The sequence below is a fragment of the Bipolaris sorokiniana genome (genome assembly GCF_000338995.1).
Source record: "Bipolaris sorokiniana ND90Pr unplaced genomic scaffold COCSAscaffold_5, whole genome shotgun sequence".
NCBI lineage: Eukaryota > Fungi > Ascomycota > Dothideomycetes > Pleosporales > Pleosporaceae > Bipolaris > Bipolaris sorokiniana.
In genome coordinates this window covers 588,025-605,908 of record NW_006911899.1, presented here as the reverse complement: position 1 = coordinate 605,908, position 17,884 = coordinate 588,025, and the positions used below count along the sequence as shown (strand labels likewise).

Sequence of the window (17,884 nt, the reverse complement as noted above, 5' to 3'; positions counted from 1 at the left end):
TGAACCTAGGACCCTAGGAGGTGGCTCGTGCTCCTTGGCGCTTCGTCATCGCCTTTACCCGCGAACTCTTCTCCGCGCGGGCTGCCCGTCGCCGTCTCCCCTGACCTACATACATGAACGGCTGCCTTGGATATGGGCTAACAACGCATACGCGGCTGCATGCGCAATCGCCTCGACTTCTGAGCTGGCACCGTGTAATGGAGGGTGAGTGAGCTCCCGCGCAGCGAATAGGGCTGCATGGTCTAGAAGGGCCCTCCCAGCCATACCAATCACGCATGGCCAGCGCAACCGTCATCAGAAAACTACTATGTCATTTTACTCGATATGTCCAGATGTGACCCAGGGTATAAACGCCATGCAATGCTACCAACACAAAATCAATGCTCTACGACAACTCAAATCGCCTCACTTTTGCTTCCCTTGGAAAGGTATGCCGCCATGGGGTCAGCCGCCATTGTACGCTTTCTGCGGTATTCTTCCATCTCCTCTTCGTTCACTTGGCCAGTCATCTCATCCAGCGCCCGCTTTCGACTCGCTGCATCAGCCTTTGCTTTCTGGGCCTGGTCTGGAGCATTTGGTACATGCCCCTCCAGAGCTTCGGCTTCCTTCCATGCAATCTCCTTTGGAACTTCCTCGAGATCAGCACCAGTTCGCATCCGATCCGCCAGTTCAAATGCTTCCTTGCCTGCCTCACCCGTACAGTATGAGTTCTTGACCGTCGAATGACAGCATGCAAAGCCCCATTGGAAATTGGACCACCAGCTGCCCCAAACAGATGTGTGATTGTTGAGCAGCACATCTTCTGGGTATTTTGACTTTGCCTTGACCTTCGGTGCACCCTTAATGCCTCCTCGTTCGTCATACTCAACGTATCGCTCGTTTTCTGTCACGGCGGCCTTGCGCAGTGTGTCATCAGTAAACTTCTCTTGAGTTCCGTACTTCTCGGCCAGCGCCTTCTTCTTGGCTGCCGCAGCCTCTTCAGCCTCCTTGAGTTGCTTCTTTCTCATAACCTCGCCCGATGTAGGATTAGCTTGCAGATGAATCTTATTCTTGTCTCCACGCTCTTGTGTTTCCCAGGCGTACCGCTGTGCCCTTTCAAACTCGGCTGCGTCTCCAGAGGCCTTCATGAAACCTTCCTCCGCCACTAACTGTGCCGCACTATCCGCTGTTGCGCCGCTATCGACCATGGAACGTGTCTTGGGATCGTATTTCGCTGAGTCGAGGTCTAGATTGAGTAGGTACTTTGCAGTGTCTTCTCGTAATCGCAGGTTGCGTGTAGATGTGGCCTGTTTCCTTCCCATGTCGGTCTCAGCATCGTATTTGTCACCCTCGTCCTCATCGTCTGATTTGTCACCCTTCTCTGCCTCTTTAGCCTTTTTGCGAATTTCCTCCATGGTATTGTACTCCTCAATAACCTCAACGAAGTTTGAGGCATCGTAACCATTCCAGCGGTCGCGTTTTGCATCAAATCCCAGCTGCACGTCTTGAATGACCTCGTCTGCCTCGATGTTTTTGCCTGTGTACTTTGCGCCTGCCTTACGCGGCCGGCTCAGGCAGTCTTTCTTCTTGTGGGTCATGGCTCCGCAGTTCTCGCATGCGCCTTTGCGGAACTTTGTTGCAGCCGGGCCAGCCTTCTTGCCGCGATCGTACCATTTAGAGTCCTGTTCCTGCTTCTGGAGACGTTGGTGCTCGAGGTAGTCGGTGGTGTCCTCGCCATTCTCGTCGACGGCATAAAAGGGCTTCTTGGAGATGAAGGAAGGAATGTACTCGTTGCGCTCTTTCGCGGCAGCGGACACGTCGGGCTTCTTGGGTTGTGAGGGCGGCATGTTTGGTTCTATAGGGTGCCTGAGACGTGTCTGATGGTCGCGAGGAAGATGGTGGTTGAAGCTTTCCGTCGCCGGAGCGGCGAAAGTGGAGAGCTAGCGCCATAGGGCTGAAGCGGCGATCCCGTGTATCACGTGCTCACGCGACTCGTGTTGCGGTGCACCGCGTCTGGTTTTCTACGCCACCAGCTACTAATAGTGCGCGTGCCATGTCCACGCCCAGTTCTGGATGAGAGCGAGGACAATGCAAGACTCTTTCTTCAGACACAAATCTCGCGCTCTGGCTGTGTCTTCATGGAGACGTTTCGCTTTCGCCTTAATTGCATCGACAACTACCAGGCTACGCCCACCGATCTCGACCCTCTTCTCCGGCGCAACCCTGGGCCCGCAGGTAGATTAGGCGCGCCTGAAGTGCCTGTCATTAGGGCATTTGGGGCGACTGAGACTGGCCAGAAGGTGTGCGCTCATATCCACGGGGCATTACCCTATCTGTATTTGGAGTACAATGGAAGCCTGGAAACTGATGTTGGTAGGCGGAGTACATCACAGACATGGTCTTGGTGGGCTGACAACATGTAGTCAATTCGTACATCCTAGACCTCCGCACTTCCATCGACCAGGCCCTTGCGACCGCTTACCGACGCAGCACTCTTGATGGAAAATCAACATACGTCGGCCACATCTCGCTGGTCAAGGGTGTACCTTTCTTCGGCTATCATGTGGGATACAAAGTATTCCTCAAAGTCTACTTGCTCAACCCTATGCATATGACCCGATTCGCCGACCTCCTTCACCAAGGTGCTATCTTGGACCGGGTTTTCCAGCCATACGAAAGCCATCTACAATACCTCCTACAGTGGATGTGTGACTACAACCTGTATGGATGTGACTACATCGATTGCGCTAAAGTGCAGTTTCGAGGGCCTATACCCGATAGCGATGAGGTGGACACTACCTTACACAAGTGGCATAATGCATCCATTCCAACTGAGTTCATAGCAGACGAGGACCAATATCCACGTCAAAGCCACTGCACTCTTGAAGTCGACATTTGCGTCCAAGACATCCTCAATCGCCAACAGGTGCAATATCGCCCCATCCACCACGACTTTCTAGAGCGGTCGAACCAAATGTTTCGCAATCCTGACGATAAGTTCGTACCCTCTATGGCCGGTCTTTGGAGAGACGAAACACGTCGACGCAAGCTTCGCATGGGCCTAACCGACCCTTCTAGCAGTCCGTTCCCTGCCGAAGTGCTAGTATCAATGTCAGCAGATACACGCGACACCAAGAAAGGTGGATGGATACACGAAGATGAATATAGGGAAATTGTTGAGGGCTTGATTAACGAAGAACGTCAGGACAGAGGTGAAGTGAGTTTTGACACATTCATCAACCCAACCGCAGGCCAAGATCACATCAAGACTGCTGTGGAGAGCATCGAAGATCTCTATCCCGAAGTTTTGTCTACACAAAGGCTCGCCGATTATGACCTGGAACGTCAGGTCGAAACATTCGAGGAAGATAACGTTCATGATTTAGATGGAGCTGGGCTACTATCGGATGACCTGGACCCACTACCGCACTATCAGCATGATGCTTCGATCCTTAGCGATGACGATAGCCAAAATCAAGCAGATGCAGACAATCAGTCTGATGACGAGGAATTCCCAATGGACCCTCTCACTGTATCCTTACTACAAGCCTCCAATGAAACGATGGGACACGGCACACTCATAGATGAAGGTATCGATCTGATTGATCCAAGTGACGAGGACGAGCCACCAAATTCCAGCAGCCCCAGCTCCATGCGCAAGCGCCATATCGAGTTTACCGATGAAGATCACAACAAGCGTCAACGGATCTTACAAGAAACGCAAGTCGTCGCCCGTCGTGTCTCGTTCCGTAATGCTCTCGGTAAAGACAGCAATAGAGCGGCAGGCGAATTTCAGAAAGGCGATCGGGAAGAGCCCCCCCCAGCAGGTCAGATTTCTCAAGCAAGCATCAAAGCTCAAGGATTTGGGGGACCTACTACACTCTCTTTTCCTGTAGTGAAAAACCCGAATGCACCCGAGACTGTTCATCGCCTCGGTCAGTCAGGTTACTCTAATTCTCAAGAGGGCCCGAAGACACCTGGGGCTAAGTATCTCAATGTCAGGGCGTCGCAACGCTCTCCTGTTACTCCTTGGACACATCAAAAGACGTCACCAGCAATTCCTAGCAGCAGTGCACCAAAAGTTCGCTCGCAAGCTACAGCTTTGGTGAAGAAGCTGGACGAGTCCTGTCGACATCATCGGCCCACAGTATATTATGCGTGTCTACCTCCAACGGTCGAGATGGTCGACAGTACTATGATGAATACCGGCTTACCACCGGTAGTCTATCAAGATGCATATTATAGTGATGAGAAAGACGTTCCGGACCGTCCGCGTGAATATGCAGGTAGAGAGTTCAAATTACAGAGTATCACTCTGCCATATCTTCCACCATTCGACCCAGTCGGCGCATCTCTTGCCAACATTGGAGAATACCCGCCGGTTGTGGTAGACAAAAGGAAGCAAGTTACAATGTATCAAGCAAGGTCTAAACGTTGCAGCTTGCGTCATTGGGAGCTCTCAAGACCCCCACCTTCTTTCAAAGAAGTAGAGGATTGGACACTTCGTAAAGCGAAGCAACGTAAGACATTGAAGTCCAACATGAAGACAAATTCTGCGCCTATATCACACGAATTCGAACCTTCGCGCCATCATTCACAGATTGAAGGCCCAACACAGAAGAATCCCCACGGCTGCAAATATTCGCAGAAACAAAACAACACCAGTTTCAAGCACCAATCCCAGTACATGAGCATCATGAGCTTGGAGGTTCACGTAAACTCCCGAGGATCATTGGTACCTGATCCTGCCGAGGATGAAATTCAATGTGTCTTTTGGAGCATCCAAGGCGAGGAGAATGTGGTTACTGATCAACCACGCAAAGGTATACTGTGCTTTTCTGACGAAGACGGCATAGCTGTGCGCATCGCCAAACAGGTCTCGGTAGAGGTCGAATACGAAGAGGACGAGCTTGACCTTATCAATCGCTTGGTTGATATTGTCCGCCAGTTCGATCCAGATATTCTCACTGGATACGAGGTGCATAACAGTTCCTGGGGGTACCTTATAGAACGGGCTAGAATGAAGTACGAGTACAACCTTTGCGATGAGATCAGCAGGATGAAATTGGAGTCGTATGGAAGATTTGGCAAAGAAGCAGATCGCTGGGGTTTCACGCATACATCCACTATCCGAGTTACTGGCCGTCACATGATCAATATTTGGAGAGCTATGCGTGGTGAGCTAAACTTGCTGCAGTACACTATGGAGAATGTGGTATTTCACTTACTACATAAGCGTATTCCACATTACCAGCATTCAGATCTTACCACATGGTACACGAACGGGAAGCCTCGAGATCTCGCCAAAGTTCTCGACTATTTTATTACTCGTGTTCAGCTGAACCTTGACCTTTTGGATGCCAACGATATCGTGCCGCGTACCAGCGAACAGGCACGTTTACTTGGCACCGATTTCTTTGCGGTCATCTCTCGGGGTTCGCAGTTCAAAGTGGAGTCCACCATGTTTCGTATCGCAAAGCCAGAGAACTTTATCCTTGTCTCACCGAGCAGGAAGCAAGTCGGTCGGCAGAACGCGCTGGAGTGTCTGCCTCTAGTGATGGAACCTCAGAGTGCTTTCTATTCTAGCCCGGTACTAGTGCTGGATTTCCAGTCGCTGTATCCTAGCGTCATGATAGCGTACAACTACTGTTACTCCACTTGCCTTGGACGAATCGTTAGCTGGCGCGGCCGCAATAAGATGGGCTTTATGGACTTCAAGCGTGAACCTCAACTACTGGAACTGGTCAAAGATCATATCAACATCGCCCCGAATGGTATGATGTATGTCAAACCAGAGATGCGGAAATCCTTGCTGGCGAAGATGCTTGGTGAGATCTTGGAGACTCGAGTTATGGTCAAAAGTGGTATGAAGGAGGACAAAGATGACAAGACCCTTCAGAAGTTGCTGAACAACAGACAACTGGCATTGAAGCTGCTGGCCAACGTCACTTATGGTTACACATCGGCTTCATTTTCAGGACGTATGCCATGCTCTGAAATTGCCGACAGTATTGTCCAAACTGGTCGTGAGACCCTTGAGAAGGCAATTGCAATCATTCATGCGACAGAGAAATGGGGCGCAGAAGTCGTCTATGGAGATACGGATTCGCTATTCATCCACCTCAAAGGGCGCACGAAAGACCAAGCATTCACAATTGGCGAAGAGATTGCTGCTGCCATCACTGCTGCGAACCCACGGCCCATCAAACTCAAATTCGAAAAGGTGTACCACCCTTGCGTGCTACTCGCCAAAAAACGTTATGTTGGCTTCAAATACGAGCACAGAAACCAAAAGGAGCCGGAGTTCGATGCAAAAGGTATCGAAACAGTACGCCGAGACGGCACACCTGCAGAACAAAAGATTGAAGAGAAGGCGCTCAAGCTCCTTTTCCGAACCGCAGACCTCAGCCAAGTAAAACGCTACTTTCAAGAGCAGTGCGCTAAAATCATGGAAGGCCGTGTCAGCATCCAGGACTTTCTCTTTGCCAAAGAAGTCAAGCTCGGGACGTACTCCAACAAAGGGCATCTGCCGCCTGGCGCCCTCATTGCTACAAAACGCATGCTTGCCGACCCACGTGCAGAGCCTCAGTATGGCGAGCGCGTCCCCTACGTCGTCATTACCGGTGCACCAGGAGCCAGACTCATCGATCGCTGCGTCAATCCAGAAATGCTACTCCAAAACGACCATCTGGAGCTCGACGCCGAGTACTACATTTCCAAAAACCTAATCCCCCCCCTCGAACGCATCTTCAACCTTGTCGGCGCCAACGTCCGACAGTGGTACGACGAGATGCCTAAAATACAACGCATACGCAACATTTCAATTCCCATTGCACCGAAATACGACAACAACGGTAATATCCTCATAGGCGGTGGACACAACTCGCTCAAGAAAACACTAGAAAGCTACATGAAATCCTCAAACTGTCTCGTCTGCCGTTCGAAACTAGGTCCCCCATCCTCTACACACTTTTCCAGCGCTGCATACGCTATGCTTCCGCTCTGTGCAAAGTGCGTCAAACGTCCCGCTCACTCGCTGCTTGCGCTCAAGTATCGCATCTGGAATAGTGAGACACGGATGAAGGAGGTGGATGCCGTTTGTAGGCACTGCGCGAATCTAGCATGGAATGAAGAGATACGGTGCGATAGTAGGGATTGTCCAGTGTTTTATAGTCGGATCAAAGAGAAGAGTCGATTGGCGGTGCTGAGGGAGAGTGTAGGGCCGGTTGTCGAGGTCATGGAGGGTATGATGGATGGAGAGGATGAGGAAGAAGATAAATATGCGGGGAAACAAGGAAATGGTGATGACCTTGCATGGTAGGAGTTTTTGTCTGTTTAGAGTGGAGCTTTGTATACCCGGTTAGACTTTGATGTGAGATGTAAGAAATGACGAACGATGTTTTTACTATTCTATGCGTAAATCAGCAGTCAGTATATTCTGATGTATTGCAGAACTGATTGAAGTGATACTCTGCCTATGAACATGCTTACAGCGTCCTAGGTATTATAATTTACATCGAAGTACTTTTGTACAGCAGAAACATATACAAACAACCTCATCAGCCAGAAGATCTACACGTAGAAACAGCCAACCGAAACCCACCCCATACCCAATGACAAATGTAATGAACCTCAACCCCAACCCACCATGCACGCTAAAAAAACAACTCAATCAGCTCCACCACGCCATATCTCCCGCCCCTCCGCAACATCCTTGCTTTTTCTTATTCCCCTCCTTGCTTTTTTCCTTTCCCACCCGCGCCCGTCCTCCCATTCACCCATTCACCCATTCATCCATCCATCCATCCATCTATCCCTCTTCCTCCCCCACCCCAACTCTCACTCTCCCAACCCCCCTAAACTCCTCCTCGGCAACCCCAACCTAACCCTCCCCTCATTAACCCTCTCCAGCGCCTCCCTCCTCCTCCTCAACGGCAAACTCTCATACTCTATCTGCAGCGTCCTCGTCTCCCTGCGCCACGCCAGCACCCTCTTCTCATTGCTTTTTTGTTTCGCACACCCTGCGATGGCTGTGGGATCCGCGGTACATAGGGATGTAGTTGAGCCGACATGGCTGGCGTTATCCAGATAGGGTATGTGTGGCTGCACGGTAGTGCTGGAGTGCCATGGCGATGAGACTTTGCGGATGGAAAGGGGGAACGTGGTGCTGGATTTTAGAGCGGAGAAGAGACGCGTGGTGGAGGAGGGCGTCGGGCTGCGGGGTGGGGTGCTGATGGTGCTGGATGAGGATGATGAGAGGGAGTCATTGAGAGAGGGGGTCGGGGAGGGTGGGAGGGTGGACCAGCGTTTGAAATAGGTCATTGCCATTTGTTGGGGTATTTGGGCTATATGGTAGATTGTTTGGTGGATGTTGGAAAAGGTTATGACGTCGATGGGAGAGAGCGCATGGAGAAATGAGTGTAAGGATTTGAAAAAGGTTTGTAAGAAGATTAGAGGTTTAGATGTCCATCCGTGAAAGTTTTGCGACAAAAATTATTTTTGGGAAATATGGGAAGACAAATGCGCAAACCAATATTTGAGTCCTCGTGCCCTTCCTCCTCCCAACAAGCAAAAGTTGTTCTGAAACAGAATTTGTTCTTTTTGAGCAAACAGTGGTTCACAGCTTGCTCGCCTAAAGATTCTGTTTTCCATGATTTGGGTTTTTGCTTATTTCGATACGCCGTATTTCGGAAATTATCTTCGCGCTATTTACCTTACACAGGAAGGTTTTTCGTGAATGAAATGGGCTTCGGTAGTTATACATGAGCACCTTGGCTTTGCAGATCGTATCGATGGCTTCGGTTCTTATCTGGGCACCATGTACTAGGTCAAGTTTTCGAAGAAACCTTAGTCCAGCCATGGTTCTATACAATCACTAGCTCTTCTGCCTCGTCAGTCTCCGGTCCCTCAAAACACTCCGTCGTCATGGTTGTAAACCCGATCCTTCTCCATATATTCTCTCTCCCTTCCAACTTCACCCTCTTCAATACAAGTCCCGACGCATACACCACGTCGTGGGTCCTTTTCCTGTCCCTCATAATCTCCAAACACTTCACCTCCTCATTAAGTCTTAACTCTTCGTAGTCGTCTTGTGCATCCAGCACCACAAAGCACTCCGCCCCCGGTTTATGAAGCCGGACCCTGCCATCTGGCCCATAACGTGGTATCTCTTCTTTTTCATCATCTAGCCACATAACTGTTGTCCTTCCTCTAATCCTCATCTTGCCCGCTTTTACTGGCCCAAATGGGTCGTCCGTGGCCAGTTCACACTGAACATCCAGCACCTCTGCGAGTTCGTGTGTCTGTGACGTTGGGATTGCTCCTGGGTAATAGTACCACACGACGCCACTACTGCGACTTGCCCATGACCATGAGGGCGCCAGATAGGTTCCCGTGGCGTGACGTGAGCTCTTGCGTGTATCATACGCCTCCCATTGAAGTCCAAGAAGAAAGTTGTGTGACCAGAGTCCTGCGTAGTATGTCCCCAATCTAGGGCTTATGGATTTTGCAAGACTAGAGGATGCCGGTAGAATATCTGTAGGGTATGTGAGGCCTTTGGCAGTATAATCTTCAATGAGGGCGGCATTTGCTTCCCAGAGGTTGTTCCGGGTTTTCTCGAAGTATTCTCTTCCCGCCATAGATGGCACTGCCCCAACATTGCCAGGTTTAGATTCAGAAGCAGTTTCAGTTGTTGATGCAGACTGAGATGAAGTGGAAGGAGACGAGGAAGCAACAGCGTCGTCAAACGCCCTCAACGCCCTGGGTAACAGCGTCTTTAAATGAGACCACGTGCTCTGAAGGCCTCCAATTCTCTCCTGTAGCAAGACCCTCTGACATTCACAATCTATCATTTCGCCACATTCAAAATACGACTCTTCGTAATCTCCCCCAAAATGTAGGATCCGCTGCGCGAACAGCCGTTCCTGGAAACACCACGCGCGTCCCCAGTAGGACTTGGTATCATGAGCCGGGTTGAAAAGGTTTTCGTGTTGCGGGTTCATCCGCACAAACACAGGGGTACCGGGATCAATGGTTGGCTGTAAGGATGGTGATAGAATCTGCTTTGTTCCATAACGGTTGAAGAATAGTTCAGGGCCATGTGCGGCGATGACGAGTGCTGCTTGTGCATAGATGTGACCCATATGTGGCGCCTCGGCTACAAAGTCGACCGCATCCCCTTGCAAGATACATAGGGAGTCTATCCATATGCAGTCATAGCCTAGGCAGATGCAGAGCAACACACTGTCGCGGAAGACAGGTGAGAGAGAGTCCCAAGGAACAGAGGCGAGGTGAGCCGCCAAATTAGCGGCCGTGGTTTTGAGCGGCCGTGTGTGTGACCAGCAGTGACTGACTGCAACATAAGTGTATTGTTCAGTAGCGGAAGTGTAAAAAAGTTGAAGAGTAGGGATACTGTATTCGGGCGCAGGGGCGAGATTTATCCGGAGTAGGCGGCTGGGAGGACGTGCATTGGGAATTGTATTGCAAATTTTGTGATTTTGGAGGCATTCATTGATCCAATCTCTGAATAGATCGAGGGTCGGAGATGAAAGGACAAAGGAGGAAATATGAGGGGATGGAGGGAAAGCTTTCCAGGGGCTAGGATTTTCTATGCACGGTTAGTCGAATTTGAGCTATAAAGCAAATACAGGCCTGAAGGTAGAATTCGGATAGAATTTTATCAAGACAATGTATACCGCAGCAAGAGAGAACATACCAGGGTCAGAATAGAAATCAAGCTGAAAAACGTTCTCTTTTCTCCCCAAGCCCGCATGTGAGATGGGAGGCACCTGCAAACTAACTTCTAGCTTACTCTTTCCTTTCCCAAACGTAATATGCACAATCATTACTTCTGCATCTACCGGCTGTTCTGGAAATTGTTCTGGTATTTCGTCGACTAAACGCTTGTGTTGCACGAATTGACTCTCAATCCACCGCAATTCATCCCATTTGGGTTTCCAGTCGTCTGCAAACTCGTTAATTCCCTGGAGGAGAATGGAACAGAAAGCACAATCCGTGGATCCGGAAATTAGTTTTTCTAGACTCGTGACAACCCAGTATTCTCTTCCATTTTCGCCACGATACTCTAATTCAGAGGTTATGGGGGGATGGATCATCGCTTTGCATGTGCCTGGGACAGGGTCTTGACCGTCAGAGTGAATGATTAGGCTCCCCTTGGGACTATGGGTTCTTTGGCTAGAATACATGATTAGTATATTACCACAATTTCCACAATAAAGGCAAGACGATGATGTGCGTACTTCCTGGTATATGTCCCTGGCCTGTCCGGCTTATCTCTCTTGAAGCGGAGCCAGCGGGTGCCGTCACTAGTCTTTTTGCAGAGGAGACCGTTACGGAAAATCCAGCTTTCCATTCCGAAAGTAACCTCATGTTGGCACATGAGCACAGGCTTAGGCTCGGTAAGTTCGTCATCGATTGGTTCTAGTTGATTATCGGGTTTGGCGGTAGATGGGGAGGCCATTTTCATTCAAGGATAACATGTATGTTGATGTTGTGATACTGAAGTCAGCTGAGTGCGTAGATTGTTTGTATGGACCTGATAGGCAGCTGAATGCGGGGGGGTGTTGGTGCCTGATTGCCCAGCTGCTGCGGCTGAAGAAAGAGCCACCAAGTGGCGCAGAAAGCTCACAGCCACAAGCCTAAGATACTTATCCAAATCAGGAGGTGTGGCAGGCATTTGAGGAAATTTTTGAGACAGATATTAAATATAAAAGATATCTCGATAAGGCAGGCACCAAAGGGTGTGAAAATATAAGGGCACATACAGTTAACCGACAGCACAGAAAGAAGAGCAGATACTCGACGGTTGTGCTGAAATTTGAAGCGTCAGGACTAGGACCAAGATCGAATCCGCTAGCAAATCGAACACCAACCCCATCCCTCTAAAAAAAATGCAAGAAAAAAAGAAAGAGACTTCGTAGCGTAGCCTCATCTCGTGGTCCTTGTGTCATATATAAGATCCGATTTGGGAGCCACAACTTCCGCTACTTGCAGCGACCGTATCTCTGCTTTCCCAGCACGCGTTGGGCAAGGAATACTTTGATAGAAACACTCATAAGTATGGATTTTGGTTAAGGGGCTACTGCTTGGTTAGTTTGCGTTGTTAATATTGCTGATCATACAAATCAGATGCAGGACACTCAGTTAATAAACTTAGAGCTATGACAGTATTCTGAACACAAGAGTCAGTGCCATGAGTCAACGCATAAGAAACTTGGATAATCCATTGCGCAATTTTGTGTAAACCTACAAAATTATGTATGGGATATTATAACTAGCCAAAAAGAGAAAAGTATAGATCGGTGTTAGTGCTCGATGCGACGTCATTACAACGTAGACTAATCTGATACATACATACACCAGCACGACCGGTCAAAAGCCCCGAGACGAATTGTTTTATCCAGACTCAGCCTCAATTGTGCGCCACATACCTCATATAGATCGGTTGCATATGCGTGAGTGCCTTGTATAGTTACGGGCGTAAGTATGAGTGCGGCCTAACCCCTCTCCCCCAAGCGCTTGTCGGATGCATGTGACACCAACCAGATTACCGCCAGTGACGCTATCCAACATCCAAGGCCTACTGTATAATAGAGCTGAACCGAAAGACTATCAATCCACATAAGATCAATATGGAAAAACATAACTTCTCGTTTTTTCACTATTCGCCCTGCTGAGTTGCGGAGACTTAGTGCATACCCTGTAGTTCTTAGCTGTTTTAGTATTCAAACCCGACAGCGAAAGGTGTCGGTAATGATGCTGTTTCTGACGAGAATGTAGTGTGATGGCTAAATCTCTTCGGAAGTGAAGCAGAAGTAATTTGTTTAACGCTACTATCCGGAACTAATCTAGATATGTTGAACCTGGTAGTATGTCTCCGAGTATTCAGGCAAGCTATCACACACACTGGCACCTTTCATTACGTAAAATGTTTCGGTCTCATTCTTGCTAAATACTAATAATCTGTGTTTGAGTGATCAAAGCTGCGCTGGCATTGCTCCTTTTATAATAAGAGAGTGATGCATATTAATTGTAAGGGGAAATGCCAAAAGTAGATATGTATTAAGTCGAGAGATAAGATGTCATAAGCGGTTAGAAATCTAGGGCCTACCAATAGTTCGACCAATTCGGGCGAGAGCTTCATTAAGGAGTTGATTCGCGATACTTCAACCTTCATACAGAAAGATATAACATACACAGCTAAGATATTGTCTAAACAACGCACTAGCGTGGCCAGTTATGTAGATCATGGGACGCTAGGTGTATGTGTAAGATCTCCTGGTGTAATTTTCATGTCACCTCGCTCTACTAGTCGAAAATCCGCTAATCAAACTTCACCTAAAAGGCAATTTAAACTACTATACCAGAAATCTTGACTCGACGAAAACATGATGGCACAAGACAAAGATCTGCACTAGTCAATAGTGGCTCTCGAAAGATCTTGTTTCAACATCCAGTCAGCTACGCTAAGTCAATAGATATCATGAATCGCTTACAACCGCTCCCGAAGCTTGGTATCTGTGTTTGACCCCGCCTCGAACCAAACGTGTACGCAATATCTGGAGTCTTGTCAGAAATGCGTCAGCATAGGCGCAGAATTCCTCAGCCTTGAAGCAACTACTGAGTAGTGTATGTGTCTCAATGTACTACTTGCATTGATGTTATTTAAAGACCCAGTTAGAATGAGGAAATACTGCGGAAAAGAGAAATACAGGCATTGCTGCTGCTTTCTTGTAGAAGATCAGTCCTATGTTATTCTACTTCGTTACAAAGATTCGACTGAAAGATATAAGGAAAACGTCGTAGAGATGTGTATATGACTAAGCAGAAATAGGGAATTGTATATGGTTGCACATATACACATAGCTCAGCCAAATGGTATCCCTGTCGATCGTCTACTGCCACAAAGACCTTAGTGACAACACATGTCCTACTTCAAAGCACTAAGAGTGGGCAGACAGTAGGCATAGTCGGTAGCTAGGGGCAGGCGTTCCAGGTTGTGACAATAATGGGCACATATGGGAACATGGTTGCAGTCTAGCAGAAGCGAATACGTACCCGGAGAAATGTTGCGTCATGACGGAACTCCGGCTTTACTTCAGACATCCAAGTTGCCGGTAATCTGGGGTGAACGATACCATCAAGAAATGCAACCAGCGTCCATGAGCGATTACTTGCGGTGACCATTGTACTGGAAGCGCTAAAATATCAACCCATGCGACGTCATGTCATCGGATAAAACGGTCCGAGATGTGACCGGGGCCGTTGTGAAGTATACCGGTAAACCTGTTTTGAATAAAAGACCCACCATTAATACACCAAACGACTTGGAACTACTCAAAACACGGCACATAGCTTACTTTATATGAGAGCCAACAGATAGTATTACTCAATCTAATCAGGGTGTAGCCATGTTTTCCAAGGCACGTCCCATGCAGCCATATAGTAAAGGATTTGCTTACCCTTTTCTGCTTCAAAGATGCCAATGTAATCACAGTGCCCTGAAATCTATATATGACTCGATTGTACAGCGACAGGGATAGAATGGTCTGAACCGCGTCGGCTCACTTATCAAACCATGGTGTGGCGGAAACCAAGGTTGGTAGACATCGTGGGCTTTGGTGGTTGGGGTAAGCGAATGACACACGCAATCCTGAGTCAGACAGTGAGTATTCCATACCTGCCAAGGCACTTTTTTGTGGCTCGTGCATCCAAGGCCAGTTGTAGATGTCGAAAAAGTTTAAATGTGGAATATTTGTATTGAGCTCTCAGACGATAAGAAGTAATGCTGACTGCCGAATCTTCAAGTGTACCGATGATTAGAATCAGCACATTTATCTTGATCAATGGGATTGCTATTAGCAAAAGCAAACCGAGAGGAATCAAAGGTGAGACTTTCTAACAACCAGTCTGATCGTATCATGATGAACAGATCAACATGCAAGTCTGGAGAGTTGAGAATGTAGTTGCTTGGAGTTGAGAGCCAGTACATTGTAGCCTCCAGAAAGCTATGCATCAATGCACTTAACAGTAAGATAGTAAGCCTTGAAGATTCTCTCTCACGTTGCTATGTCAATACCAGAATGCAACCTTCAAGTGCTGTGTGCACCCGCGTTTTCATGGCATAGGTTGGCACCATAACTATTCATTAATCGTTGAAAACTTCTCCATGGAAGCTTCCCTGATGACCTATGACCACAATTTGAATTAGAGTAAAGTATAAAGTAAAATGCAAGATAGTTAGGACGTTTGAGGTAAGTAATATGGTGGTGAGGGGGCGCGAGAGGAGAAGGCGCGTTATCACGTGAGACAGGCGACTAATGTTATTACATAATCACAGAACGCGTTTGCCAGTGAGAGCAACAACTTTCTAGTAACAACAACGCTGCTGCTGCCTTCCCAGCGACCAATTCCCGCCACCTTTTACCCTTACAACTATTGGAATTCTCAGTGCGATCGCTAATATGTAAGGACACTTTATGTGCGATATATATGATGAGAAAGCTAACGCCGCACAGGGAGGCATTCAACGACATTTATCTCAACCTCTCACGAAAGCCTGGTGCGACTCGATTCTCCGACTCAGGATTTGGCTGGAAGCCAGCGAACGGCGAAACCTACACTTGCGACCAGTCACAGATTATCCAAGCGCAGTGGAGCCGAGCAGCGCGCGGGTACGAAGTCAAGATCCTCTCACGTAACGATGGCATAATACAGCTTGATGGATTCAAGCAGGAGGATTTCGACCGTGTCGCAAAAGTCTTCAAAACTTGGTATGGCATAAGTTTGGACAACCGAGAGCACGCTCTGCGTGGTTGGAATTGGGGAAAAGCCGACTTTGGCAAGGCTGAGCTCACCTTCAACGTCGCCAATCGTCCCGCGTTCGAGGTACCGTACACCGAAGTCTCCAACACCAACCTGGCAGGCAAGAACGAAGTCGCAGTCGATTTCTCGCTTCCAGCGGACAGTGATTCGGGCGCGAATGGCCAACTTGGAGGAGCCAGGTTTAGAGGCAAGAAATCTGCTGGCGCCCGGGACCAGCTTGTTGAGATGCGCTTCTACATACCCGGTTTGGCATCCAAGAAGGAGAAGACCGAGGATGGAGAGGACGCTTCTGGTGCAGAGGATGGTGAAGAGACGAATGCGGCTAATCTATTCTACGAGACATTGATGGAGAAGGCTGAGATTGGCGAAGTTGCGGGTGATACATTTGCCACATTCTTAGATATCCTACATCTCACTCCTAGGTATGGTGTCTTTATCTACAGTTACATCTTGGGCACTAACACTGAGGCAGGGGTCGTTTCGATATTGACATGTACGAGAGCTCGTTCCGGTTGCGTGGTAAAACATACGACTACAAGATCCAGTTTGACTCGGTCAAGAAGTTTATGGTTTTGCCAAAGCCTGACGACATGCACACTTTGATCACAATAGGTCTGGACCCGCCCTTGAGACAGGGTCAGACGCGATACCCGTTCCTTGTGATGCAGTTCAAGCGCGACGAGGAAGTCAATCTAGATCTGAACATGAAGGGAGACTTACTTGAAGACAAGTACAAGGACAAACTTCAGTCACACTATGAAGCGCCTATTGCTACGGTTGTAGCTGATATCTTCCGTGGTCTCAGCGGAAAACGCATCACCAGGCCATCTCGGGACTTCATCAGTCACCACGAGCAGTCTGGTGTAAAGTGCTCCATCAAGGCTAACGAAGGTCACCTTTTCTGCCTCGATAAAGCATTCATGTTCATTCCCAAGCCAGCCACCTATATCAGCATGGACAACATCCAATCAGTGACGATGTCGCGTGTTGGAGGGGCTATGGCCGCAAGCCGTACGTTCGATATCACCTTCACGATGAAGAATGGCATGGCAGAACATCAGTTCTCCAACATTAATCGGTACGTAATCATTTTGTACATGCCGTGATTCAGTGGGACTAACACGCAATAGTGAGGAGCAACAACCGTTGGAGAATTTCTTCCGTGCCAAAGGCATCAAGACGAAGAACGAAATGGCAGATGACGTAAGTAGAAAAACTCCCCAGGTCTCGTGGTCTGTGCTAATGAGGCAATGCGAAGTCGGGAGCTATTCTTGCAGCAGCACTTCAAGACGAAGATCTTGCATCGAGTGACGATGGAGCACCAGCAAACCGCGGTAGTGCCGACGAGGATGACGAAAGTGTTGATGAGGACTTCCAAGCGGACTCGGAATCAGAGGTTGGCGAGGAGTTTGACTCAGACCATCAGAGCAGCGGCTCCGACAGTGATGCAGAGATGGATGATGCGGAGAGCGAGGGTGACGCCGCGGAAGCGGTGCCAGAACGACCGAAGAAGAAGCAGAAGGTGTCGCAATAGTTCAAGATCCCAGCCACCACACGCGGGCACGGGTGGACGGGCGACGGGGGAGGGGGAGGGCGGTGAAGGGGGGGCCACTATCTTTTGACGCTTGCACGTTCATCGAAGATGCAGCATTCCAATGATAAAAGAAGACGGTCGGGTTGCCGCTCTTAACGCTCACAACGGATCTCGAGGGCTTTGGTGAGGGCATGGAAGTAAGTCCGCCCGCTCTAATAGGCCGTATGTACGCTTGGCAGGATAGCAGGAAGAGAAGTTCCGAACAGGGTAGGATGCATCTAATGCGCTGGTAGTCCCAGAAGACGGGCCGACCAGCATCCTTAGCCGAATGTGCAGCATACGAAAAGTTTAACTAAAGTGGCAAGTTAGCGCCCACCATTCCGGCTAGGCCTCCACCAGTGCACGTCTCAAGCGTCTAACAGTGATGTGCGCACTGCACTTCGGCCATGACTCGGCTGACTGCGGCGCTTGACGCGACCTGGCGTGTGCGTGCAGGCCCATCACAGTCCCTGTACGCTGAAGCCTGGG

The 17,884-nt window shown here is 48.9% G+C and overlaps 5 protein-coding genes across 5 annotated transcripts; 2 read left to right on the top strand and 3 right to left on the bottom strand.

Annotated features, from left to right (window-relative positions):
* Nucleotides 1–288: 288 nt before the first annotated feature.
* On the bottom strand, nt 289–1,881 carry COCSADRAFT_35539 (uncharacterized protein). Its single transcript, XM_007700147.1, has one exon. It carries the CDS (start codon nt 1,824–1,826, stop codon nt 396–398), a length of 1,431 nt encoding a protein of 476 aa, XP_007698337.1. The 5' UTR covers nt 1,827–1,881; the 3' UTR covers nt 289–395.
* On the top strand, nt 1,875–7,377 carry COCSADRAFT_180252 (uncharacterized protein; the record flags this gene model as incomplete). The annotated part of the gene is made up of 3 exons (XM_007700440.1): nt 1,875–1,911; nt 2,047–2,352; nt 2,403–7,377. 3 exons carry the CDS (start codon nt 1,875–1,877, stop codon nt 7,298–7,300), a joined length of 5,241 nt encoding a protein of 1,746 aa, XP_007698630.1. The 3' UTR covers nt 7,301–7,377.
* A 175-nt stretch (nt 7,378–7,552) lies between these two features.
* COCSADRAFT_35537 (uncharacterized protein) lies at nt 7,553–8,523 on the bottom strand. The gene has a single exon (XM_007700146.1). It carries the CDS (start codon nt 8,305–8,307, stop codon nt 7,819–7,821), a length of 489 nt encoding a protein of 162 aa, XP_007698336.1. The 5' UTR covers nt 8,308–8,523; the 3' UTR covers nt 7,553–7,818.
* Nucleotides 8,524–8,724: 201 nt separating this feature from the next.
* Nucleotides 8,725–11,478, bottom strand: COCSADRAFT_180251 (uncharacterized protein). Its single transcript, XM_007700439.1, has 3 exons — nt 11,238–11,478; nt 10,694–11,172; nt 8,725–10,585 (listed from the first exon to the last, which is right to left on the bottom strand). The coding sequence occupies exons 1-3, from the start codon at nt 11,462–11,464 to the stop codon at nt 8,844–8,846; spliced, it is 2,448 nt and encodes an 815-aa protein (XP_007698629.1). The 5' UTR covers nt 11,465–11,478; the 3' UTR covers nt 8,725–8,843.
* A 3,911-nt stretch (nt 11,479–15,389) lies between these two features.
* COCSADRAFT_35534 (uncharacterized protein) lies at nt 15,390–17,742 on the top strand. The gene is made up of 5 exons (XM_007700145.1): nt 15,390–15,463; nt 15,516–16,244; nt 16,295–16,900; nt 16,953–17,025; nt 17,081–17,742. Coding segments are annotated over exons 1-5 (1,686 nt in total). The 5' UTR covers nt 15,390–15,461; the 3' UTR covers nt 17,357–17,742.
* Nucleotides 17,743–17,884: the final 142 nt, after the last annotated feature.